Source organism: Dicentrarchus labrax, unplaced genomic scaffold (assembly GCF_905237075.1).
Source record: "Dicentrarchus labrax unplaced genomic scaffold, dlabrax2021, whole genome shotgun sequence".
Lineage (NCBI taxonomy): Eukaryota > Metazoa > Chordata > Actinopteri > Moronidae > Dicentrarchus > Dicentrarchus labrax.
Window position 1 is genome coordinate 13,336,659 of NW_026136706.1, and position 26,647 is coordinate 13,363,305.

The following is a 26,647-nucleotide window of genomic DNA, read 5'->3' on the forward strand; positions in this document are numbered from 1 at the left end:
CTGCCATATATACATTTGTTTGAAAAAGAGGAGACTACCAGAAGTTTTAAAATGAAGTAGTTTCTAATCCCATCTGCTCCACAGCGCGGTGCTGCCTTTAAGTGCTCCTCCGAGATTCCCCTTTTTCTATATTCGGAAATCACAATTTCACTTGAAGTGCTTTTAAATAAGCTCTATATTAGGCTGTACTAACAGAGAGTGGAAACACAGTTGCCTATGTAGAAATGTAGAAAGAAAATATGTGATATGCACGAATTTGGTTTAATAATTAAAACTAAACAAACATGACGAATTTGAATAAAATACAATTACAAAGTTTAGTTAGAAATATTTAATATGAGTTTTTTGGCACCCATACATGATTGCGAACAGAAGCAACAAACACTCATGTTTTTTGTACAGTTGTTTTACGCTGTATATTATATATTTATAATAAGAATATATATTTATGATATTTCCGACGGCCCGTGAAGGCATGGTAACTTAATCTGACGTCAAAACAGGAAGTGTTCGCGATATCCACGGCAGTTTCTGTGTTGTGTTGTTGTTTTTGGCGCTCATTTCACAGCACTACACAGTTTGTTTACTTCTAGAGACACTGTGTTATATTGTGAACATGTTTAACTTGATTTTTCCAGGAAACCAAACAGCAGACGAGTCGAAACGACTGTCGCCCGACACGCAGGCTGAGGAAGAGGAAGAGGACGATGGGTCTCCTGAAGAGTATGTGGCTCGGTCTGGTTTCACTGGAAGTGGCAGCGACCAGGTTAGAGACCCTCACACACTTTCAGCGGGAACTTGAAGGGCGGCTGTCTGGAGCTAACTGAGCTGTTTGGGTTTTTTTTTATTGTCCCACAGATTAGTTTCAGCAGCGGGGACAGACTGCTGGTGCACGCCAAGCCTTCCTCACAGTGGTGGTGGGCAGAGCTGCGTGGGGTCATAGGTTATGTCCCTGCCGGATACCTGCGCAAGGATGCTGCTGAGGGGGAGGAGGAGGAGGAGGAGGAGGAGGACCCATGGCAAGATGATGAATACTTTGGCAGTTATGGGACACTGGTTAGAAACTTTGTAGGAGGATTTCGTTTTGCGTGTCACAGCTGAATTTTCTACATAAATAATTAAATAATTAGAAGATCAGGACAGCTGTTAATACTAGCAAAAATGTAATTTAATTAAAATAAAAAAAAACTGTTATTAGTTTATAAATAGTATTTATTTCAAATAAACAGAACTTTTTTAAAATTAATACATTCTTGAATTTAAAGAAGCTTTTATAAATAAATGATTAAGAAAATTAAGGTCAGGTCAGCTGTTATTAAAAAACCCTAAAATTCAATTTAATTTAATAAAAAGCAATTAAAAGCAAATTGTAAACAGAAATAGAGTCACAAAATGCCTCTGTAACAGCTGGAGTTCAATGTCACTCTCTATTACAGTGTGATGACAAGGATTAAAACGTTCAGCGATGATGTGTTTAACAAAATGGAACAAACACTAAACCGTTAAATGAGAGCTGTAATGTAAGCTTGTTGTCTTTAATTGTCTTTAAATTGTCAGCGTGTGCAACTTATGCTTACAGTTTTTATAACAACCATGCATTACAGCATGGTAGCTATAAATACCAAGGTAAGAGGTTGCTATAAGGCACTGTTCTTTGGTGGTGTGTTTAAGGACAAATTCAGAGAGCCTGGAGAGATGCCTTACATTCACAAGAAATGTTAAAAGAAAACCCAAACCACAATAGATATTTAAATGAAATGTAAAAGGCTGCTGTTCAGCTACTGACTTTCCTTGGATGCACTACCCAGGAAGGCTCTAAACAAGCAGTGCTGTAACAATTGTCAATTGTTATTTGAATTTGAATTTGAATGACTTGAACCACCCTTCCTGGGGCAAGTTTTCAACTCTCTGCATAGTGATTGTCATCCTGTGCTGTAATACATTTAAAACAACGGCTGCCTGGAAGGGAGGTAATTAAACAAAACCTTTAAGGCATGCTTTGAAAAACAATTGTCATTGTTAAGTGTTCAGAATTTTGAGACCACCACCCAAAGTGTTCAATATTTAATAAATATGACATTATTAAATAAATACCCATATAAATAAAAGCAGAAAAATATATAATACAACCATGAAATGTGTTTGTACGTCACACAGTCTGTCAATCAGGAATGAGAGGACAGCCTGTTGCAGTTGAGTATTGGATTATTTCAAAATGTATTTGTAATCTTTATTTCATAATGTAATTTTAATTAATATGTAACACCATTGGTCTCTATAAAAGAACATGACCACCGGATGTGTCATGACTTGTCACATGTTGCACTGACATACTACTCTTTTATTTTTTTGATGCAGAGGCTTCATTTGGAGATGTTGTCAGATAAGAGCCGCACTGAGGCATACCGGCAGGTTATTCTCAGCAACTGTGCTTCTCTGAGGAATAAAGTGGTGATGGACCTCGGCTGTGGGACTGGCATCATCAGCCTGTTCTGCGCTCAGCTGGCACAACCCTCAGTGGTAATGTCAACAAGATGGCCGGTGGGGAAGTTACACAAACACTGAGGCTCTTTTACACAAATACACAGGTTGCTGTTTATGCAGTCTGCAGTGTATGGACTAGTTGAGGGGCTGACACCTCGTAGGACCACGGCTCAGATCCAATCCCATTTGAGGGATTTCTATTTATAAAGAGAAATGAAGCTGCCTACCATTCCTCCAAGTTAATTTTAAGCAAGTCATCTGTCGACCTATTGACGTTTGTTCATTTTAAGGCATATATTAAATAGCAAATAAATTGGAGCAGGGATTTTTTCACCTAACACGTGCATATGCATGTTCACAAATATAAAGGTGTTTGTTGTTGTGAGTTTTATTGTAAGCTTGGAATTGTTCTGTTCTGTCAGGGTATTTAAAGGTCAGTTTAACACTGCACTCCTGTAACATTGTGTTACAAGTATAGTAAAGTGCATCAGGGCATCAGAACCAGGGATATCTTTTTTTATTCCACACCTTTTTCCTTATCAAAATCTGGTGCCTACATTACCCAAAATGCACAATGGTCACTGACAGTTCTGTCTGAAATTTAGGTGTAGTGGCTGATGGATTGGTGGAGTTTTCCTTTGAATATCAACAATTTGTCACCCCACCTGGCAAAAAAAGTAATGTTCAACTTGTTTAACCCCAAAATGTGTTTTTAATTAGACCACATTTGCACAAAGTAACACTCAAATACCATGAAAATATCTGAATTGTTACCCAGAAATGTAAGATACAGTTCAAAGCTCTCAAGTGATAACAAAATTCCCAGGAAAAATAGCCGAGAAATCCAAACAAAATATGGCAGGTCAGATCAACATAATCTCTCTATAATATACTAAACAGTTTACTCATTTGTGTATATCAAACATTTGTTGAGTTATACTCCCATCTGCTGGACAAAGAGTGTTGCTACATGGTATAAACAACATGGTGTACACAGTATGTAAGTTTGTCTGTGGGGTCGTAGGTGTATGCAGTGGAGGCGAGCTCCATGGCAGAGTACACCAGACAGCTGGTGAAGCAGAACGGCTGTGAGGAGGTGGTCACGGTGCTCCAGGGACGAGCGGAGGAGATCGAGTTACCTGAGCAGGTGGACGTCCTGGTGTCTGAGTGGATGGGTAACTGCCTGCTGGTAATAATGACACTACCAAATCTGTTCCTAAGAATATAAGTTATTACGTGGATATTTGCTCTACTTTAGATGCTTCATCTCAGTATTATTACAGCTTCATTGAATCCCATCATGCTCTTCTACTTTCCTCTTTTCTAGTTTGAGTTCATGGTGGAGTCAGTTCTGCTGGCCAGGGACCGCTGGCTTAAGGAAGGCGGCGTGATATGGCCCTCATCTGCGGCCCTCACCCTGGTGCCGTGTCAGGCTGACAGCTATTATGCAGAGAAAATGGCCTTCTGGGAGCGGCCCTATGGCCTGGACTTCACTCCTCTACAGTAAGGGCCATTAGCCAGCTGTTCTCAGTGAATATTGTATTCATACTTTCATACTTACTCATATTTTAACTAACAAGGTCACTAATTAAGCATCATTTTAAAGATCTCAGATGTGAAGTTTCATTATTTAGTATAAAATGTGGGGTCAGGTCGATGGCAGATGCTGACGCAAGTCTTTGTGTGTTATTGACGACAGGCATGGCCGGGCTGCCACATTTAATTTGAAAGTACAATAACACTCAGCTCGTGCATGTGTCATATTGACTGTGAGCATCAAATTCACACAAATCAGTCACACAAGTACTTTTGTATGTAATAACCCTCCATGCCACAATACTTTAATGTATGTATGTACATGGTGATGTGTTGACTCGTTACTGTAAGTACAATTTCTTTTCACACCATGTACATTGCTATAAATACACATACCCACTTCTGTATGTTTAACATTAATCCCTCATTATGCACATAAGTAACTGTGTTTTCAAAATAGATCCAGTGTGACTCATCAACCACATCAGGCAGCAACTAACTGCCGTCTTTGTATTTCTGTAAGTTGCCTTATATTGCCCTGAAACAACTGAAGTTGACCTATACTGCTCGTTGTATTCTGTACCGACTGAGTTACCTCAGCAGTTGAGCGTGAACTGCCTGTCTGAACTGTATTTACCACTCTGTGGAATTTAACCTCTTTACCTGTTCACCGATAATGGAAAACAAGTTCCAAAAAAATTTGGATCTGTATTACTTTGTTTCACTGTGTTAATCATCGTCATCACCATCATTGTTTTTGTTTAGTTGGCTTACAACGATGTAGTTTGGGTTGATGATACACCTGCACACATGACAGAGAATGAAGAGGAACCTGGTTAATGTGTTTATGTGCCACAACATCCTCATTCCTATCAAAGCACTCAAGCTAACATATCCAGGTTCCTCAAAACAGGGAATGTGGTGTTTACATTCCCATCACATATGTGGAATACTGATTATAACCAGGTTACTCACACACAAACACACTCAGTTGTGAAGTTGTTGATGTAAAACATAATAAGACTTAATATTATGATGCATATACCAAATATAGGAAAACTGCTTTAGTGAGGGGCAACAGAGGTCATAAGATATTTGCTACAGCACTACAAACAGTGGCAATTATTATTAAGTAGTCGACTCTGACAGTCTCAGATAACATGAGACCATTTGAGGCTGCTGTTCTGTAAGGTGTTGCAGTTATTTTATCCACTTCTAACACATATTACTTATTTATGAATCCATATTTAGGTAGCCAGTTGTGACGAACTGCATAAACACATTCATAATGTATACTGTTTACCAATATCTCAATAGATAGATATATATAGAATCTATAGTAGCAACTTAATTTCCTCATGGTGTTGAATAACATTTCATCTCTGCAGGCCTTTGGCACAGCAGGAGTTCTTCACCAAGCCCAAGTTCAGCCACCTCATTGAGCCCAATGACTGTCTCACCGCTCCCTGTGATGTCCTAAACCTGGACATGTACACTCTGCAAGTCCAAGACCTGGAGGTACTGCGTGTGTTTGTGTGTTAGAAATTGCTCCGTCATCTACAAGTTAGACATTGTAACTGATAGAAGTGCTCTGTTTCATTTCCCAGGAAATAAAGGGTCAGTTTCATTTTTGTGTGGAAAAGTCTGGTGTTCTCCATGGATTCACCGCCTGGTTCACTGTTCATTTCGAGAGCCTGGAGACAGGAGGCGCAGCAGTGGAGCTAAACACCGGACCTAACTCTGAGTAAAACACTTGTTAGAAGTTAGACACTTTATTCAGCAGTGCTCCTGAGCCCTTACAGCCAATTCATATAATTCAAATAATCCAAATTAGTGCTAAAAAGACAAATACTTTATAATCAATGTCTGAGTACATCTGCGTGTTACAGGCTTATTTTTAGTGTCACAAAAAGGCCAAAACTGGAATGCATGACAATATTAAGTAGACCCTTTTCTCTCCAGGCCAACACACTGGAAGCAGACTCTGTTCATGCTAGACAGGCCGGTTAGTGTATACGCCGGAGACTCCATCAGCGGGACCATTGTCCTGCGCAGGAACCCCATCTGGAGACGCCACATGACCGTTACCCTGCACTGGAACATTAACAGCTGCACAGAGGACACAGACAATTGCCAGGCAAACATCTAACCTTCACCTTATACTTTCCTTATCTGAATGATTTGTTTATAACAGTATAAATTGCATCTGGGACTCACATTAGCCTCCAACGAGTCCTAACTTAACCTTTAACTTGTAAATGTATTATTGTTCACTTGTTTTTTCTCTCCGTCCACAGGTTGGGACAAAGAGTTTCCCCATGTGGAGGTGACACAGCCACAGAAAAACCTGTTGAATTCTGTTGAGTGAGATTACACCTGCAAGCTGCTGCAGACCTGATGAATGAAGTGCGACTGTCATAGCGTACGTGACGGTCAAAGGAGGCTCCTCTGGAAGGACATGCAGTCCTATAGTGATAACAACACACCATAAACCAAGTCATAAGAGCAGATTAACAGAAGTGTCATGATAAGGATGAACTGTGGATCTTTATAGACAAAGAGATGTTGTATTGACAATGATTGACACTATGCTTTATGTTTATTTTATGTTTATTTTGACTCTATGTGCGTATTGTTTTACAATAGGCTTTCCATTTACATTGTTTGTACTTGGTACAAGGGCTACACGCCAGTAGTAGGATTTAATGGATTTAATAAAACAACAGCTTAACCATGAATGATAATGGTTAGTGATATTATACTTTTTTTCCTATTTTCAAATATTAAAGTGAATAATGTACGCCACTGAAATGTTAGCTACAAATATTAATTAGCTTTGTTAGCTAAAATATGCCCCAAAAACAACATTGTAGAACATACAAAGATGATTGTTCACAATAAAATAAAATAACTGTACAATAAGTAAACTCATGTTGATATAAACGACATAACGGAGTCATTCATCTACAAATTTGCTTTTTGTCCCTTATTCTGATTTTTTGTAAACATGTAACTTTTCATTTATTCTGTTGATAGCCGGGGGGGATTTATTTTGCTTTTACTACTGTCCTCCCTTAGTTATTATGTGCTGTGGCAGAACTACTACGACACATCTCTTAGTTAAAGACCATTTTTGTGTGAGTGGACACTCTCTTGGTCATGGCTCTGTTTTAGTCTTTGCTTTTGCTCTGGAGCGCGTGTTGACCTCTGAGGATAAAGTCTGAGTGGACTCAGGAGAAGGAGGCCTGGAGAGCGGGACAAACAAGGGAGGCTTAACAACTTTGTCTTCAACCTGCTTGCTTTTATCCTTTTTCTGCCTCAAGTGTTTATCGCAGTGGTTCACAAACGTATCCAGCTTGACAAAGGTCTTGTTGCACACTTTGCAGTGATAGGGCCGCTGTCCTTTGTTGAGGCGTATGTGCAGCCTGATGTATGATGATCGTACAAAGGTGCGGCAGCAGACGCCACACTTGAGATCCTCTGAGCTACTTTGTGTCGTCTGGGGCTGGTTGGGTGCTGGTGCTGGTGCCGGCGCTGGTTTGGCCTGCCCAGACTCTTGAGCTTTGTGAGAGAGCAGGAGGGACAAAGAGCGAAAACCCTCTCCGCAGTGCTCACACTTGTATGGCCGCTCCCCTGTGTGTAGGCGAACATGTGCCAGGAGACCGGCCTTCTGGGTGAAGGACTTGTCGCAGTAGGTGCACTTGAAGGGCTTCTCGCCTGTGTGGAGCCTACGGTGGGTCTTCAGGTGCGATGCACGGCCGAAGGTCTTGCCACACTCTGGGCATTTAAAAGGCCTGTCCCCGCTGTGGATTATCTTGTGTGCCATCAGGTGGGACGACTGATGGAAGTACTTGCCGCAGGTGCTACATCTGAACTTCCTCTCCTTGTTGTGAGAGGCCAGGTGAAGGGTCAGGTGGGCGGAGGAGATGAAGGTTTTGGTGCACAGACTGCAGCTGTGAGGGTCCAGGCGGATGCGCCGGTGTGGACGTCGGCCATTGGGGAGGCTGCTGCCTGCCTGGCAGGATGGACACTTGGAAGGGCTGTCCGCTTTGTGCACACGCTGCTGTTTAGGGGAGGCTGAAGTGTTGGCAGAATCACGGTCAGAGTCAGGCTGTGGCAGGGTGAGAGTGCATCCACAGTCTGAGCAACGCCCAGTCTGTTGGCCTTTGTCACTGGTTTTATCCAGCATGTCTACAACCAGAGTGGGAGGGGAGGCCGTTTCATACTTTGACACATCTGAAAGTGACACACACATAATGTTTATTATGCTTCATAGTGGTGTGGCTGAGAATTGGCACCACACAAAGCAAGTTCATGTCATCAGCGTTATTACTATAATGTTTTTATTACTCCTAACTAGCCGATTATTACTGTATGTCAGCGCACGATAATAAGTAATTAAAGCTCATCTGATTACGAGCTTTTAATGAATTGGCCAAACACACAACTGACATTCAAATCTGAAAGAACCAGAAATGCAGAACTAGCTTAGCAACCAATGCACTGTACTGTACTGTAGGCCTGGCTTCGAGTTCAACCATGATGGATGCTGTTAACACCACGCAGACAAAGACTTTACGTACCGTTTTCATTCTGCCTGAGAAAAGGCGCACGTACTGACAGTAATTACTCTGCCAGCGCGGTTAAACCCCGCAATAACAGCTGGGGACGGATTGTTGGATCGCATTTCATCTCCTGCCTGCGTTTTCCTGCAAGATGCTGCCCGGCTTTGTCCGATGAAACTGTGCTGCAGCATCATCTAGCGTGTGGCGGAATAACTGTCTCATATTGGATCACGATTGAGAGGAAAAACGAGCAAAACCCGAGGAGGAAAACACATGTGAAGCTGATTATGCCACAATAACACTGCAGATTGAACACAGTGTGTCATAACCACATACAAGTCCCTATTAAATAAGATTTATATCTTGGGAACACCCGCAATTATCTGCAACTAGATGCACCTTCTGCTGTTAAGATTCAGATGAGAGTAATGATTGTGTGTTTTAATGGTTGGGACTTTTTTTGTTTTGATTTGTGGGCCTCTGAGATAGAGATGTGCTCATCCGCTTTGAAAAGTTTCGATTCATTGCGGATGGCTGAAGAAACGCTCTTTAATTGGCTTTACTGTTGCTGCCTCTTAAAGTTTCGTTTCAAACAAAACAGCACTGGAGTTTGGTGTAAAACGAAAGTAACGAGTGTGACTGGTTACGCCGTCCGGTGTAGGGGTTGGACCACTGCCTTTATAAAATGAGGAACCGGTGTTACTTCTCCATTTCTGCGGCGCACCTGGCAGCAGAAGACCTGATGGGACTCCTCAACAAATATGACTGAGGTACATGTGATTTACTATTGTGTAATTATTAGTTTTTATCATTATCAGCGTCTATGAGTTCAACATATTTTATGTTAAGTATATATTATAACATTAAGCATGTGTTTTAATGCCAGAGATGTTTGGAAATTAATCCATGAAATACAAAAAAGTGCATTTGTTCCTTAATTTAATTCCTCAAGAGTTTGTTCTTTGTTGTATTTCTGATACTTTATCTGCATTTCTGTATTGATTCATTGATTCTTTTGCATATGCTCAGATATTTTTTTATTTCCTATTTGTTCATTACCTTCTTTGGTGGTTGGCATGGCCCAATCCTGATGCCAAAATTAGATCTAGAGTGACACATCACATTGCAATAAAAAAAAAACACACATATGAAAATGGACCAAATCAGAATGGAAAGATCAGATTCCATGTTGTTTGTGCTGTTCACACTGTTAAAAATAAAATCAGATCTGAATAACATGTGAGCAAACCAAAACAAAACTCACTTTGGCCTGCAGTTTAAACATGACCTTATACTGCAATCTGAAAGAACTTGTGTCAAACTAGCATAAATGAAGAAAAGGGTACAGTAAATTAGAGTTCTGACTATATTACTTGTGCACCTGAATGCCAGCCTACTAAAATAATTATGCTACTTCCATGAACTAGGTGATTCATAAAACTGGGCAACCCTGCGTACATTAGAACAGCTTTTAGCCTCAGAAATTCCCTATAAGCCGAAGCACTATTAATGCTACTTTTGAAGAGTTCATGCAGGCAGACTCAACAAAATGATCTGGTTACTTTGCTGAATGAAACTAGAAAAACCTGTTAGGTCTTGAACAGCGTTGATGTACAAAGAGATGAATTAGGTTTTCCCAAAAGCTCTATAAAGTTTTGTGAAACAAGCATCAGTTTTACCCGTGTTGACAAATCTTATTCTCCTCTAGTGTCGGTCTGTATAATTAAATACTATGGATCAGTTTTTATTCATGCATCAGTAGTCTGAGGCTGACAATAAATGTCTGAACCATGCTTTTAGTTCTCATATGGTCAAACTCACACAGAGAGAAGTAAATGCAAATTAAAGTAAATAATAAATACTTACGTATATATACAGATCAATACAGGACACAAATTCTGCATTTTTTCCCATTTCTGTTTCAATTTACTCATTTATTTTTTATATATTTTAATTTAATTTAATATAATGTCATACCTATGGCAATGCCAACACAGCATTCGACTTTTTGCTCATGTTTAGAAAATCATTTTAATTTACAGTTACAGTTAGAACAATTTGTATTGTCCAGGACTGCTTAAAATAGTCAGAACTTCATACAGTAGGCAATAATGTCAAAATATGTAGGTTTTTAAACGTTAAAGAACGGAACAAATACTCAGCTCTACTAAGGTATTTATGCAGAGTTACACTAACACCACAGCACTCAAGATTACCTAACCACTTTGACATGCTCAGGCCTTACAGCTTCGTTTTAAGACACAAAGTTTGATGTTCTGCAATGCCTCTTACTTACAACAGTCTTGACTCTCTTACAGTATCCAGATGAGGAAGGATGAGTCAGAGGACAAAGAAAAAGACGCGGTGAGTTGTTTTTCTTTATTTTGGGGGAAATTAAGGAACGTGGTATTTTGACAGTTGTGCCCTGAAGCAATATTTGAGATACTGACACTGATTACTTAACATATGAAATAAGGTCATCCCAGCTAGTGCCTTATAAAAAAAAATCTGATAAAATTCACAACTATCTCTGTAAAAGCTGTTGAATCATAATATTGACAAACATATGCTTGTTATTCATATCATCATCAAATCATCAGATGAAGTTCAGCATGGTGAGAGTAATTGTAAATGACATAAGCATTACTGTTCTTCTGCTCATGTGGAGTGAGCACAAATTCTGTATGTTAGTGTAGAAATATTTGGTAGTTAATGCTTGATTAATGCATTATTTGACTTCATGGGCTCTTGCTTCAGGGGGATTTAATTTTAACTCTAGTTTCTGCTTTGTTTAGGACGTCCTTCGGGGCAACAGCACCGCCCTTCATTGACTACCTGAAAGATATTCTACGTCGATATCCAGATGGTGGACAAATTCTGAAGGTTGGTACAACTCAATAAAGTCAAATACTTATAATAATTACTTTGTGTATCTAATTTTTTTACATAACCCATTAATTGCATTATTCTTATAATCTGTCACAGTACATGCCTGGATTTTGGAAGTCTATTTCTTTTGAACATAATAACTAAATATGTTAATTCTTTTTATTGTTAATCCTTAAAACAGGTGATTTTATTTTATCTACAGACATTTGAATGAACGTATGAAAAACAATATTTATATTGTACGATTTCTTTCTGTGTTGCCAGTAAAACCCATTTATCGCATTATCTTTTGGGATTTTTAATTGGGATTTTTGCAGGAATATACAACATTTATAACAGTGAGAAATACAATTCCCTTTTATGATGTGCCATAGAAGAATAAAAATGTGTATTTTATATAAAAAAAAAACTGATTGTATAAAAACCTTGATGGGTCACCACCATGAGACAGCAGAGAAGAGAATGAGCTTTTGGCAAGATCTGGTTCAACCAATGTATTGTGCATAGTTCCTGCAGAACGAAACAAATTAATAATTTGTTTGCTTATATTGGTTGCATTATATATTACATATTATTTGGGTTGGGTTAATAACTACATCTAACATTTTCATCACATTGTTGTAGGAACCTGTTTAAGACTAGTTGCATGGCTTCATTAGTAAAATGAAATGGCATATGATTAAAATATTTGATCCATATATATCAAGTCTCCTGCTTCAATCGTGAAATCTATGTTTTAATGGCATCTCAGTAGTGAACATCTTGGGATTGTTATATTATTAAATAAAATCAAAACTAAGCGTGTATTATAACCCTTGTTGAATGATAAACTAAATAAACTAATTCTGTGTATGACAGGACAGGAGGCAATCTTGTATGCCAGTAGAGGAAGTGTTATTTTGGTAATTCCCTGTAGTTGATTGTGTTTTTATTTGTATGCTGTTGTTAAATGAACAGCTGACACTGCACACATACTGAGCCAGGATCTCTGGGACAGATGTCTGTCTGCTCTGCTGTATGAAAGGGCAAAACTAATCAAAGTATTCCTGTTGGCTAAAAGCTTTTTGTGTCATGAGTCATTTCCAAAGTCATGAGTCAACCGTGTGCAGCATGGGACAAACTTAATTAACAAAGCAATACACATAATGAATTACTTTACTGTAGTTGTCCAATTTTGTTCTACAGTCCTCTCAAAATGTGAGACTTGACTTGAGGTGCTGAGGTTGAACTTTCTATAGACGCATCAGACACATGGCAGCATTGGATTTCACACTCTCACATGTATTTGTACTTTTTACATCATTCATGCAAACACGTGCAAATACTGCACACTTACCTGACAGAGTGGCATTATCTTGTACATATCAGGCAGGTAGCGCCATGTGTTTTCCATCTGGGTGATATCTGACTCAAGATCTTGTCATCAGTGCGGCCATAGTTGGCACTCTTGATCAGGATGGTACAAAGAAGTTTGATATAATGATAATTGTCCTCCTGGAATACTAGCCTTATTTGTGGTGCTGGCTTTAAAACATGTGCACTGGAGGCCTAAATTGTACGTGCACAGATTGTGTTCAGCTAAAGCTGCATTTGTACCCTTGTCATATAGACTAATTATCCACACTATACAAAAACAATGGCATCACAGAAGATTTTTCATAAGGGTGTGCCCACTGTTGCAAGTGAACCAACTTGGTAATTACTGTTTTGCAGTTTGTGGTTTTAGACATCATTCTAGATAGAGAGTAATTACCTTGCAATTTCAATAGTAATTTAATGCTGCAGCTATTATTCAAAGATGGCAATGCCTAATTGTTCTCAGGAGTTGCAAATTTGATGCATACATCCACTCTCTTAACGTATAGAAGAAAGAAACATGTTGTTAATTCCAATGAGATTGAAAGTACTGAACCCAGATCTTTCTTACTGCTGCAACTTTACTTCCTACTTCCTTGTTGGGTTAATGAATAGAACTGATGAAACCTCTTGGTTGTGGAAGGATCTGCAAAACAGATCAAGTTGCCATTGACTTATAAGTCTTTATGTCCTATAAGCTGAATTTATGACAATTTTCATAAAAATTAACTTAATGTATTGCAGACAGCCATGGGATATGATGGTGCATAAGCTCTTTGTAGTCCCATCAAATTCCAAGGCAACACACTAGAATGAAAAAAAAGTGCTTCAAAAGAATATGTAATTTTTTATCATTTAAACTTTTACTTTTCCTGCTATGACAAGTCAAAATGTCTGATGTGAAAAAGGTCAGGACTATAATGTGACATCGGTCAGCCTGGCTTTTGTTTTACTGTATATAAGTTATGTATGACTATGTAAACGTTTTTGTTGTAATTGGTACTCTTATTTCTTTATTATAATGTTTTCCTAAAACCTTTATCTAATGATATTTTCACTAATTGTATACTATTATGATTTAATTTAATGAACAAATTACAAGAAAGTTTTTTAAAAAGTTTTGCCAGTAGACCTTTCCTAACTGTGGACATTTGATTTGTCAAACATGGGAGTATCACATTTATTGTGTCTGTGTCATTTAGTACATTTACAGTATTTCGCTGAATGAATGAGATTAGCTGGTTAGAGATTAAATGTCATCAAGCTCAACTAACTAGTCTGTGTAGCTTAGATTGGAGCTTGGCACAGTGGAAGTATAAAGGAACATGTGAATCCTTGAGTGTTATCTTTGGTCTGCTATTCTCAATTATGGTTATTGTTTTTATTTGTCAACAGGAGCTAATTCAAAATGCAGATGATGCTCAAGCCACTGAAGTGGTTTTCATCCATGATGAGAGAAGCTATGGGACTGAGAGCCTGTGGACTGATGAACTAGGAGAATACCAAGGTATGCAGGATATCAAGAGAATAGCAGTGTTCTAGGGTGATTATCAACATGAGTTGTAATGTGTTCTTCAAAAAAATATATCATAAAACTTAAAAGCAGGTTCCCAGTTAGAGGCAGGTCACCTTTACTAGCCTGGTGGTTTTACACATTTTGACAAATACACTCAGGTCTCAAGTAGACACATGGTCTGGATTTTTGGATGTATAAAACCTCTTAAAGCCCACAGGGTCGCCTGCTTGTATGAATTTTAAGCTGCTTAGATTTTTCCCATCCTTGCTGAGCAAGAGTTTTGTGCAAAAGGAATTAAATGTCCATCCAATGTGTTGGATGCAGGTTGAGTTCAGTGATTGGAGTCTAATAATAAAAGCCTGGGCTATTAATTAAGTTTACGATATATATTAAAAAAATGATATAGAAATAGAAAAAGGTGGTAGCCCGATGACACAGTTAGCTTATCTCCCTACTTTTTGATGCTCTTCTTTCACGTGGGTTTCCTCCCATAGTCCACTGTGGTTGGCCAAAGAGAACATGTGTAATGTTTTTTCTCATTACCACAAAATTATTATCTTGGTTCTGATCACTTGATAAGATGGCATTAGATTCTTAAATGCTAATTATGTGTATTCAGCAGATGTTATTCATTCTCTGCAATACAGTATATGTCGCTGGTTCTTTGGTATTTATTTTTTTGTTTTTTGCAAAGGTCCTGCTCTCTACGCCTACAACAATGCAGCGTTCACTGATGACGACTGGAAAGGAATTCAGATGGCAGGGAGGAGTGTCAAGCGCGATGATCCAAACAGAGTCGGGAGGTTTGGAATCGGCTTCAACTCTGTTTACCACATAACAGGTAAAACTATGTACATTTACCGCACATATACCCAATAGTCTCAGTTTAAGTTTCAGTCTTTAGAGAACATGCATGGTAAATTAACGGGGCAATGTCTGTTTCTCTATATTCACAGATGTGCCATCCATATTCAGTTCAAGTCATCTTGGCTTCATGGATCCCCAAGAAAAAATATTTGGGGAAAGAGAGGGAGGGTTTTGGTGGTCTTTGAAAGATCCAGAAGACCAAGAAGCTCTGACGACTGTGCATGATCAGTTCCAACCCTTTCGAGATATAGTTTCACTTGTAAGCAGACAAGAATGGTCAAAAGTTGTCATGGAGGATGAGCACTTTGACGGAACAATTTTCAGATTCCCCTTGCGCAACAAGGCTTCAGATATTTCAGATAATCTATATGACTCTGACAAGGTGGTTGATCTTTTTGATAGCTTCATTGCAGATGCAGAGTTGAGCCTCCTGTTCTTGAAAAATGTGACGTCTGTGTCCTTGGTACATATCAATGTACATGGTAGTGTCAACACCAGACTTGAAGTGAAATCCTCAGTCAACACAGATGTCATTTTGGAGTCAGAAGATGAGTCAATCATTAAGGGTTCAACAAAGTACAAATTGATAACCCTCAGCTCAGAAGACCAAAAAGAAACAAAGTGGCTTGTGACAACATGTACCATGAAAGAAGGCAATGTAGATTGTCTTGATTTACTCGCAAAAAAGTTATGCTTTTTCCCACAAGTCGACTTGGCATTCCCTTGTGGTGAGAAGAGAGACTGTAGTCAAAGTAGACTGAGCTGCTTTCTCCCCCTCCCAAACAATGAATCCAACAAGACAGGACTCCCAGTTTATGTCAACGCGTGCTTTGGCCTCACAGACAACAGAAGACACATCAAGTGGCAAGAGGAAGACCAGAAACATGATGAACATGCTGTCTGGAATGAATTACTGATGAAAGAAGTGCTCCCACAGGCATACTTATTGATTATTCAAGATGCTATCAAACTTGCCCAAGAAGTTTCTCTGCCCGTCTCTTCCGTGTACGATCTGTGGCCAGATATTGCCCAGATAAGGCACAAAGACAAATGGCTTGCTTTTGCTCTGGATGTTCTTCAACACTTATTCAGACAGAATGTGGCTGTCCTCTCTCTCGCCAGGGACGAAAGAATGTTTATCACTCCATCAGAAGCTGTGTTCCCCTGTAATGGCCCAACAAGCCCTGACATACTGGCCGCCATCAAAAGGACTTTGGTGTCCTGTGGAGAAAATCTTGTCACTTTACCAAGTAGTGTTGCAAGAGCTATAGAAGAAGCCTATCCACACGTCAACACCCTAAAACATGTGACGCCAGCTTTCTTAAGGGACATTCTTCGCACGTCTGGTGTGGACTTCATCTCTGAAGACGACAAACTCTGTCTTTTGGAGTACATTTTGAGTGATGGAAAATACAGAGAACTCGAGGGTCTTCAACTGCTTCCACTCAGTGATGGCTCTTTCAGATCTTTCACAGACAGACAGGAGGACACTGCTCTAATTGACAGCAACAAATTTCCAAGGTAGGGTTTCTATTTTTGAATCCTACTATTGATAAAAACGTTACTGCTAATGTGTCTACTGTTGGAAAAATTGGCATTTGCTTATATATATTTTTTTTATGATCATTTCGGCCTTACATCCTCACTAATTCCAATTACCATCACTATTATTACACTATTAGTATCATTTACTTTGTTCACATTAACCATAGTAATTTAATCAATTGTTATTATAAAATATAGATGGGTGCAACTTTAACTATGATGCTATAAGAAGGTAAATACGGTAGGTGTGGGCCTACAGTATTTACCTTACAGTCTCATATGCTCTGATTATATAATAATGGCAGTGCATTCATACAGGAACCATAAAAAATTGTTCCAGACCTTAGAAAACACCAAATATGTTGCTCAAATTTTCTTCATGATATGATCAACAGCAATGTTGTACTTTTTACTTTTTGCTCTTAAAAGACTATATTAAATCGATAAACACATGTTATAGTGTTAGAATAATTTACTGTAACTTAAAACAATTATATCATACTAGGTTTGGATGTTTGCAAACACAGCTCAACACAGGTGATCAGCTCACACTTACTTGCTTCAGTACATTATTGCCATTGCCATTATTTTATCTCTCTTGGATTACATTTTAAAATAATGTCTATTTTTATATTAAAATGATTTTGTTACATTCACAGTAAATAAACTTATCCTTTATACAGAGTCTTGCTACCATGCTGCCACCACCTCTTCATCCCAGATGATCTCAGTCCAGCCTGCAATACCCACCTGAAAGAACTGGCCGGAAAAAGTAGGACTGCCATTTTATAGAATACTGTGATGTAAAAGTTATTTGCATATTTTCACGCTATATATATATATTAATCAAAATCTACTTTTCAGATTTATTCAAGGTCATCAACATTGATGCTGACCAGGTGGCTGAATATACAAGGAGGTATTTGCCACAGGACTGGAAGCAGGTGAGGGAAGGGCTTGTAACCTGGAACATCGGCAAAGGTCAACATCCACCTTTGGACTGGCTCCAAGAATTCTGGAAATTTCTCAACACTCACTTCAGAGAGTTAAGTGATTTTATTGGAATGCCATTGATACCAGTCAGTCCCTTGTCTGACAGTCAGTCTGTATCACTAGCAAGACTACAGCAGAACACAACACTAATTTTTCAGAAAAGCAAGCAGATTAACTTGCCAGAACAAATAGCTCAGTTGGTGAACAAAGTTGGTGGCACAGTGGTGAGAGGAAACGAGTGGCTCAAGCATGAAGACCTACACTCTTATGTACTGTGCCCATCTCCTGAAAGTGTCATGAAAGTCTTGGGGAATTTAGATTCTCAAAATCTCATCAGAAAACTTGAGACTGCCTCTCCCAGACAACGAGAAGAACTCAAAGATTATCTCTCTCGTCTGGATTCTGTCTCAGTCAATGAGAAAGATTTACTCTTAAAGTTGCCTCTGTTCCAAACCATGAAAGGATCCTGTGTTCCAGCTCAATCAAAACAGGCTGTGCTCCTAATTTCTGGTCTAACAGTACCAACAGAGTTCCCTATGCCTGATTCAGTTGTGCAGTGTGCAACTGAGGCTGATCGCAGACTGTTACAGCTGCTCAAAGTTAAACTCTTGGACACAGCTGAAGCAGCCAATCTTCTCATTGGCTGTATTGAGAGGGGGGCTTGCAAAAAAGATGACACTGAGAAAATCATGACTTGGATTTTAGAGCATGGTACTATCCTTTTCTCTCAAAATCCGACCTTGAAAAGCAAATGTAAGGACCTGAGATTCATTGAAGTTAATGGAGAGTTGAAAAAGACCTCAAGCTTTTTTGATCCAACAATTAAAACTTTTAAAGTCATTTTTGAGTCAGATTTCTTCCCCCCACCTTTATACACTCAAACATCGCAAATGCTTGAAAGTCTCAGAGATCTTGGATTGCTAAATAAAGAAGTAGATGTATCACCTCAGCACTTGTTGCATGCTGCCACACTGATTGACCAACTGAATGTCGACTCCCAAACTGACGCTGGTAAAAGAGCTCAGGTGCTCTTGAAAATGTTGGATACTAATGATCTACTGTCAAAGTTTTCTCAGGACCAGCTTCGTTCCCTTAAAATGCTGAAATGGGTCCCATGTGCTAAATGGGGTGATGACAAAAAACCCTGCAATGACAAATCTCAGGAAAGTTGTGTCTTCTGTCCAGATGAAATAAGACATTCTATATATGAGGACATTGTTGGGCATGTAATGCCTCTAGTGGGAAAATTCAGTGACAGTGTTACCAACAAACTTGGTCTTAGAAGCCTACCCCCACCTGAAAAAGTGGTAGAGAATTTGTCAGTCTTGGCATCAAAAGCACAAACAATGACTGATCCTGACACTAATGTGGATTTCAAAAGGAAGTTGCGTAGCATTTATGAACACATGCAAAACCACATCTCTGAATTTACAACATTGATGAACAAAGACACACGATGGTTGTGGAACCATAACCAGTTTGTATCACCACAGGATCTGGTTCTAGACTACCCACGCAATCTAGATCTGAGCTCTTACATTGGGAAGGTGCCAAATGAATTTCTGCCATACAAGAGATTGCTCCAGGAGTTTGGTCTGAGAACATCACTTTCAGATGAAGAAATTGTTGGCATTCTTCATTCTATCCAGCAAACCATTGAAGAAAGGCAACAGCCATTGGCAAGTTCCTCTGAGATAAAAGTGTCAATAGAAATTCTTAACTGGCTATGGAGAGAAAAGAAGACAGTTCAGAATGACATCCCAGTGCCAGTCCTCATAGAGGGTGAACAATATACTCTCAAACCACTGTCAACAGCAGTCTTCTGTGATGTAAGCAAAAATGGTTTAAATGAGCTTAATGACAGCCAGGAGGAAATTCATGTCGTACATGAGGAAATCCCTAAAGCAACCGCTGAATGGTTGAACATCCGATTCCTCAGTACATACATCCTTGATCCAGAGTTAGTGGGAATAGAACAGTGTGGGCAATCTGAACCAATAACAATGAGGATTAAAAACATTCTTAAAGAGTATGATGAAGAAAGTGACATCTTCAAAGAGCTCATTCAAAATGCTGAGGATGCTGGGGCAGACGCCTGTAAATTCTTGATGGATTTCAGAGTGCACAAAGATGCTCCTGAAAGTCTCATTGATCCTGACATGGCCCTTTGTCAGGGACCTTGTCTTTGGGCATTTAATAATAAGCTGTTCACAGATGAGGATTGGAAAAATATTGTCAGAGTTGGCTCTGCCTCAAAGGAAAACATGGTGGAGAAAATTGGAAAATTTGGACTTGGATTCAATACGGTGTATCATGTGACGGATGTTCCTTCTATCCTCAGTGGCAACAGTCTACTCATACTTGATCCAAATGTAACTCACCTTAAGAAGCACATCAAACATGGAACAAATCCTGGAATCAAGTTGAATCTCTCTGTACAACGACATTTTCGTTGTTTTCCTGGTCAGTTTGGACCATATGAACGCATATTTGATTGTAATTTCACCAAACAAAGTCCCCCTAAACCCTATCCAGGCACTCTGATCAAACTACCTTTCCGAACCAAAGAAGAAGCTCTCAAGTCAGAAATAAGCACAAAAGTGTATCACAAAGACAATATCATCAACTTTCAACAGCACTTAACTGAGAATTCACAAACTCACCTGCTGTTTCTGAAGAACATCAATACATTATCTCTACAAAGTATCTCAAAAGATGGATCAGTTCCGCCAAGAGATGATGAAATAGAAACTGTCCTTACAGTCTCCAAAACCACTGTGAGTACAATGAGGATTCCTGATGAATCCAATGTGTCAAAGCAACTTCAAGCTGAGAAATCATTGATGAAACTTGATGGAAAATGCAAAGAGGTCATTGACTGCTGCAAAGTCAACATTGTCCAAATAACCAGTCAGCAATCTGGTGTTAATGAAGTCCAGTCCTGGCTCCTATACAACTGCTTTGGGACACATCAGTCTATGAAAATCTCCCTTCAAGAAAACAAGCAAGCCAAATTCTCTTTGCCCATAGGGGGGGTTGCTGTGCCTTTGCAAAATAATCCAGAAACTGGGAAAATGGCCTCATTACAAACAGATCTTGTTGGACAGGCATTTTGCTTCCTCCCCCTTTCCATTCACACAGGTCTTCCAGTCAATGTAAATGGAACATTTGCTGTGACAAGCAACCGAAAAGGTCTGTGGGAGAGTGGAGTGAAACATGACTGGAACAAAGCCCTTCTTCAGGATCCTGTAGTGACGGCATATGTTACTGCACTCTTGGCACTAAAGAAAATGTCTGAAAACGAGCAACTGGAAACTTACAGTTATCACACCTTTTGGCCTGATAGAGAGAAAGTGAGTGAAACATTCAAGCCTTTGGTGGATGCATTTTACTCCATAATTGCCCAGCACTCCACTGGTCCAGAGCTCTTTAGTGATGGAGAACATTGGTGCTCAATGAACAGTGCCATATTTCTACACGAGAGCATTGAAGAGGATGAAGACATCAGTGCACTTGTAGCGCAGGTGTGCAAGAAACATGCAAAAGCACCCAACCAGGTTGTTCCTCTTCCACTGTGGTTAAGAAACAGCTTCAAACAGGCTGGCCTGGAAAAGGTTTTACAGAACAGAACATGGAACTGGAAGAAGTTTTACCAAGAAGCAGTGTTCAACAACCTTACTACCTTGGACCCTCAGAGTAGAGATAATCTTGTGCTGCATGCTATTGACCTTAACATCAAAGAAATTGACAATCTACTGATCTGCTATCCATGCATCCCTACAAAAGGTGGACAACTCCAGTATATCAAAAAACTTGTGAATCCGTCAGGGAAAGTGGCCTGTCTCTTTGAACCAGAAGAGGGACGCTTGCTTGGCGGTACCAAAAATGACTTTTGCTCCCCAAAAAGGATTCAGCGCTTGTTGGAACTTGGAATGGCAAATGACCATCTCCCATTGGAAGATATCACAGACAAAGCAGGCACAATCACCAAAACCTGGAGCACTGACAAAAAGAAAGCATATGGGCATATGAAATGCCTTCTTGAACTTATGAAGAACCACATGAATGACAAAGACTCTCCCCACTGGGAAACACTGAGGATGACTGAATTTCTCCCAGCATATCGCCCCGGTGATACAAGAATGGAAAGAAATGCAACACTTGGAAGGCCCACTGATATTTTTTGTGACAAATGCTCCCTACTTGTTAACATGACAAAACCTGTGCTGGATCACAACAATCTGAAAATACACAACACCGATCCAGTCTTACAGATTTTGGGAGTTCGTGACATTCCAAGCCCTGAGACTGTGCTTCAGCAACTGCAAGTAGCATGTAAGCAATCTCAATCTATTGACAGCACCGTGATTCACAGCATAGCATATGAATGCTATAAGTTTCTGGATGAGTGGCTCATTGATTCTGAGAATTCCAGTTTCATTTCACAGAGGGCAAATTCATTCCCATTTATTCTTGTTGGCAGTGCATTTGTAAATGTGAACCGTGTGGCAGAGAATGAGCAATTTGAAGCAAAACCCTATCTCTATGTACTTCCACCTGCCTTCACTAGTTTCAAGAGGCTCTGGGAAAGTGTAGGTGTTGGAAAATGTTTTACTACCAGTCAGTTTCAAACTGTGCTCCAGGAATTGCACTCTCAACATGGCAACAACCCCCTGCCAAAGAGTGATCTATCAATCTGCCTCACAATTTTGAACATAGGCATATATAGGGCCAAAGAGAAAACAACAGGGGATTGTCTCATACCCAACGAACATGGAGTTTTACAACCTGCAAGTGAGATGTTTTACAATGACAGTGCATGGATACCAGTTTCATCAGGTGTCACATTATGCCACGAGAATATCCCACGTGTTATGGCTCGCCACTTTGGAATTAAAACTACCAGGCATCATACTCTGCAAAATCACATTGTTGAGAACATTTCACCATTTGCTTTTCAGTTTGAACAACAGGAACAACTCCCTGTTCGAATTAAAAACATAATTTCAGCCTATCCATCAAAGAAGGATATCCTAAAAGAGCTTTTACAAAATGCTGATGATGCAGAAGCAACAGAAATCCACTTTGTTTGGGACAAACGACAGCATGGCAAAGAAAAAACATTTGGGAAGAAATGGAACCAACTGCAGGGTCCAGCACTGTGTGTGTTTAACAACAAAGTGTTTTCTGATGCTGACCTGCATGGGATTCAACAACTGGGAGAGGGGGAAAACACAACACAGCAGGGAAGACAGGGAAATACGGAGTGGGATTCAACTCTGTTTATCATCTCACTGACTGCCCCTCAATTCTCACTGGAGATCAATTACTCTGCATTTCTGATCCCAATCAGAAGTACATTGAAAGTCATTTAGACAAACCACCAGTTGGCATTGGCTATACACTAGCCGACACTTTCAAGAACATGTACATAGATGTCTACAATTCCTTTCTTCCTGACAAATTTTCTCTTAAAGAGGGTACCATGTTCAGATTACCTCTAAGGATGGGTAGCATGGCAGACAGCTCTAAAATATCAAAGCAGGAAGTCACTGCCCATGACATAAACGAACTATGTTCTTTCCTCTCTGAGGATCCTGAAGGACTAATTCTGTTTCTGAAAAACATCTGCAAAATAAAAGTACATGAAATCAATGAACAATCAGGGGAACTCAAAACCATCTTTGTGGTTGAAAAAAGTCTACCACAGACAAGCAAAGAAGAAAAAGATGCTTTTGTCAAACTTCAACAAAATGCACTACAATCTGACAAACCAATAACACCACAGCAGGCCATTTATGGAACCATAATTTCAACCTCAGATAAAAGACAAAGTAAATGGATCATTGCAGAACAGTTTGGCTCATCCAAAGACAGTGGTGGAAGAGAAACAACACTATCAGACAAACTACCCCAAGCAGCAATAGCGGGCCTTGTAGGCAGAAAGATGTGCAAGAGTTTAGCACCATCCAGTCAAATGGATTTCATGGGAGAAGCCTTTTGTTCACTTCCTTTGCCAGGGAAAACTGGACTACCAGTGCATGTCAATGCAAACTTTGAGGTGGATTCTGCCAGGAGAGGTCTTTGGAAAGAAGATGGGCAAAGTCAAAAATCTAACTGGAATGAATCTTTGAAACAGAATGTCATTGCTCCACTGTATGCCAATCTCCTTTATTACATCAGCCATAACACTGCAAATAAGAAAGGCCCTTTTGCCCAAATTGAGTCATACTTAAGTAGCTCATACTTACGTTTTTGGCCAGCTGTGTCTGAAAATGTTGGTCAGGATTGGCATGAAATGATACATGAGGTATACAGATCAATCCAAGAAAGAGGCCTCAATGTGATCCCAGTGCTGAGGAGTTCAACACGTCTAATTGCAAGCCGAGAAATTAAAGAGTACTCTTTTGACTGGTGTGATGTCAGAGAAACTGGATCAACTAAGGCACCTTACCTGGCACTATCAGGAGACAGAGAGATTAATTCCATTTTGGAAGATCTTGGAATGACATTGGTTCCTTTTTCCATGGAAATGCAAAAAGTTTGGAATAGTTTCAGAGTTGCTGGTGTCAAAGTGAAAGATGTGAATCCTTCAACTGTGCAGACCTTCCTGAGAGAAAAACCCCTCAATGACCCAGCCCAAACAGACAAGGATTTACCCCTGCCCATAACTGCCACTCTGATCAGAGATGAAAACAGATGTTCAAAACTCTTGAGTTTCTGCTTGTACGAGTTTGAGAGAGTCAAGAAAAAGGTCACAGAAGACTGTTCCACTTTACTCGATGGGCTTCCACTTCTTCTCACAAGAGATAAAGTTTTGAGAGTTTTTAACTCTAAATCTCCCAAGCTGATGTCAGGATATGAAAGTCTGTTCTTTGGCTACGAGGAACAATTTGCAGATTACAGAACCAACCAACACCACTTTCAGGTTCTACAAACTTTCAATCTTGTAAAACATTTAACAGTTCCCTGTGCAGCAAAATATCTTAAGCCAGTAATTCAGCTTCTTCTTCAGAACTGTAAAGTTGACCCACACACTGGTCTTCATGTCCCAGACGAGACAACACTAAAGTGGCTGAAATTATTTTGGATGTTCTTAACAAGTCAAATTCAACCTGCAACATCTAATGGTGATAAACCAGGTCTGACACTAAGTGATGTTAGACAGCTCTTCAATGAGTGCTGCATTTTACCTGTTGTGTGTCCAAGGTTAAACAACACGCACTTCCTGCAAACAATGAAAGACATGCCAAGTGTGATTCAATTCGCTTCAGAAAGGGACATATCAGGCATCCTCTTTAAACTTGGTTTTATGAAGCTTGATTATGTATTCTTCTCGGAGGTACACAGAGACCGACATGTGCCTTCACCTCTACACTCTGAACTTATGGATGTAAATGATAAAATCTATGTGTTGGACCAGGTCTACAAGATTAACCACTCAGAGTTTTCCCAGCTTTCTGTTGATGAGATGAAAGAGCTTCAGCGTTTCCTGCAGGAAGGAGTATCCAAGTCAAAAGACAAACAAGAGTACCAGAGAAAGCTCAAATCCTTACCATTATTTGAAACAATACATGGTAAACGAATAAGGATTGATGGACCTAAAGAGGTATTTATCCTCAGTAGCACACTTGCAGGGACATTTCCAGATTTGTTCATCCTGCCTGACAGCAACAGCATTTTTCTTCAGAACAATCGAGAGAATGGCAGTCTGTCAGAAATATTAAACATCAAAATCCTGACTGATTTGGAGTATTTCATGAAGTTCGTTCTGCCTGTTATACATACATTCACAGAGAGCCAGCTGCTTCAATGCCTCAAACTGTTACTACATCATAATTTCAATTATTTTCAGTATAAAGACAAAATCCTCTCCTCATTGAAGGAAGTGAAACTGATTCGTAATTCTCAAGGCAGATTAGAGACAGTGTCATACTACTTTGATGATAGCGTTGAACTATACAAGAAAATGCTGCCCCAAGAGAGATTTGTGCCGAAGAGATTTTGGTCTGAGTTGTGTGAAGAAAATGTACATACAACCCAACAACTAAAAGGGTTACTCAGAGAACTTGGAATGAAGCATGTTGTATCAAAAGATGACATAATAAAGTTTGCACACCAGTTAGAATCAGAAGCAAAAGGAAACTGTAAATTTGAAGAGCTGGAACAGAAATCATCATTGATTTTCAAAGCAGCCTTGAAAAAAGTGAGTGATGACAAAGAAGAGGAAAGGTTGCTGGAGAACATAGCTGACATCAAGTTCATTTTTCCTGTGAAAATTCGAAAAGAACTGTGCAACTATCACCAACCATTTGCTACTGAGAGAACTGCTGTTAAAATCAGAGGGTCTTTGATTGAAGGTGATTCTAAGCATCAAGAACTGATTTGGTCTTCAATGCCAATTATACATGTACCAGTGTATAAGTCACAGAAGCTGCTGAAAATGCTGAAAAATGCCGGCGCTCATGAACAACCACCTCCACACTGTGTAACCAGCAACATGAGCAACATCTGTCAGTCAGCTTGTAAAACTGACAATTTGAAAAGCCGTGCTAATGTGTTTAGAAGTTCGTATGCCTACCTGCAAGCAAACAAGTTTGAAGGCCAATCACTGGCTGATACTCCTGTTGTGTTGGTTGAAAGAGACACAGAACTCGTGAGGGCTGATGATGCATGTCTTTCACTCCCCCATAAAAGTGAGTTCAGACCATATTTGTACAACATTTCTCCGGAGGATGTCATATATGCAGAGTTCTTCAAGAAAATTGGTGTAAAGGACGAACCTACTGCAGTTCAGTATTGTAATGTTCTGGCAGCAGTTTATGCTGATTCCTGTGATAAACCACAACTAAACCCAAACCAACAGAAAACAGTGAAACGTGCTGTTGAGCAGTTT

At 39.6% G+C, this 26,647-nt stretch overlaps 3 protein-coding genes across 3 annotated transcripts; 2 read left to right on the forward strand and 1 right to left on the reverse strand.

Annotated features, from left to right (window-relative positions):
- Nucleotides 1–478: 478 nt before the first annotated feature.
- Nucleotides 479–6,991, forward strand: prmt2 (protein arginine methyltransferase 2). Its single transcript, XM_051404177.1, has 9 exons — nt 479–766; nt 859–1,056; nt 2,359–2,520; nt 3,509–3,673; nt 3,812–3,987; nt 5,409–5,538; nt 5,628–5,764; nt 5,983–6,157; nt 6,318–6,991. The coding sequence occupies exons 1-9, from the start codon at nt 617–619 to the stop codon at nt 6,348–6,350; spliced, it is 1,326 nt and encodes a 441-aa protein (XP_051260137.1). The 5' UTR covers nt 479–616; the 3' UTR covers nt 6,351–6,991.
- On the reverse strand, nt 6,613–8,964 carry LOC127365751 (oocyte zinc finger protein XlCOF6.1). Its single transcript, XM_051404178.1, has 2 exons — nt 8,604–8,964; nt 6,613–8,256 (listed from the first exon to the last, which is right to left on the reverse strand). Exon 2 carries the CDS (start codon nt 8,207–8,209, stop codon nt 7,178–7,180), a length of 1,032 nt encoding a protein of 343 aa, XP_051260138.1. The 5' UTR covers nt 8,210–8,256; nt 8,604–8,964; the 3' UTR covers nt 6,613–7,177.
- A 319-nt stretch (nt 8,965–9,283) lies between these two features.
- Nucleotides 9,284–23,265, forward strand: si:dkeyp-118h9.7 (sacsin). The gene is made up of 8 exons (XM_051404151.1): nt 9,284–9,355; nt 10,904–10,949; nt 11,381–11,468; nt 14,226–14,337; nt 15,041–15,187; nt 15,303–16,734; nt 17,442–17,530; nt 17,623–23,265. The coding sequence occupies exons 2-8, from the start codon at nt 10,921–10,923 to the stop codon at nt 23,124–23,126; spliced, it is 7,401 nt and encodes a 2,466-aa protein (XP_051260111.1). The 5' UTR covers nt 9,284–9,355; nt 10,904–10,920; the 3' UTR covers nt 23,127–23,265.
- The last annotated feature ends 3,382 nt before the right edge of the window (nt 23,266–26,647 follow it).

Bases quoted from the DNA above. Each gene is read 5' to 3' on its own strand.
- prmt2 (XM_051404177.1), top strand. From the start codon at position 617: ATGTTTAACTTGATTTTTCCAGGAAACCAAACAGCAGACGAGTCGAAA. The intron at 3,674-3,811 runs GTAATAATGACA...CCTCTTTTCTAG, and splicing joins GGATGGGTAACTGCCTGCTG to TTTGAGTTCATGGTGGAGTC. The intron at 5,539-5,627 runs GTACTGCGTGTG...TTCATTTCCCAG, and splicing joins TGCAAGTCCAAGACCTGGAG to GAAATAAAGGGTCAGTTTCA.
- LOC127365751 (XM_051404178.1), bottom strand. From the start codon at position 8,209: ATGCTGGATAAAACCAGTGACAAAGGCCAACAGACTGGGCGTTGCTCA.
- si:dkeyp-118h9.7 (XM_051404151.1), top strand. From the start codon at position 10,921: ATGAGTCAGAGGACAAAGAAAAAGACGCG. The intron at 10,950-11,380 runs GTGAGTTGTTTT...TGCTTTGTTTAG, and splicing joins AGGACAAAGAAAAAGACGCG to GACGTCCTTCGGGGCAACAG. The intron at 11,469-14,225 runs GTTGGTACAACT...ATTTGTCAACAG, and splicing joins ATGGTGGACAAATTCTGAAG to GAGCTAATTCAAAATGCAGA.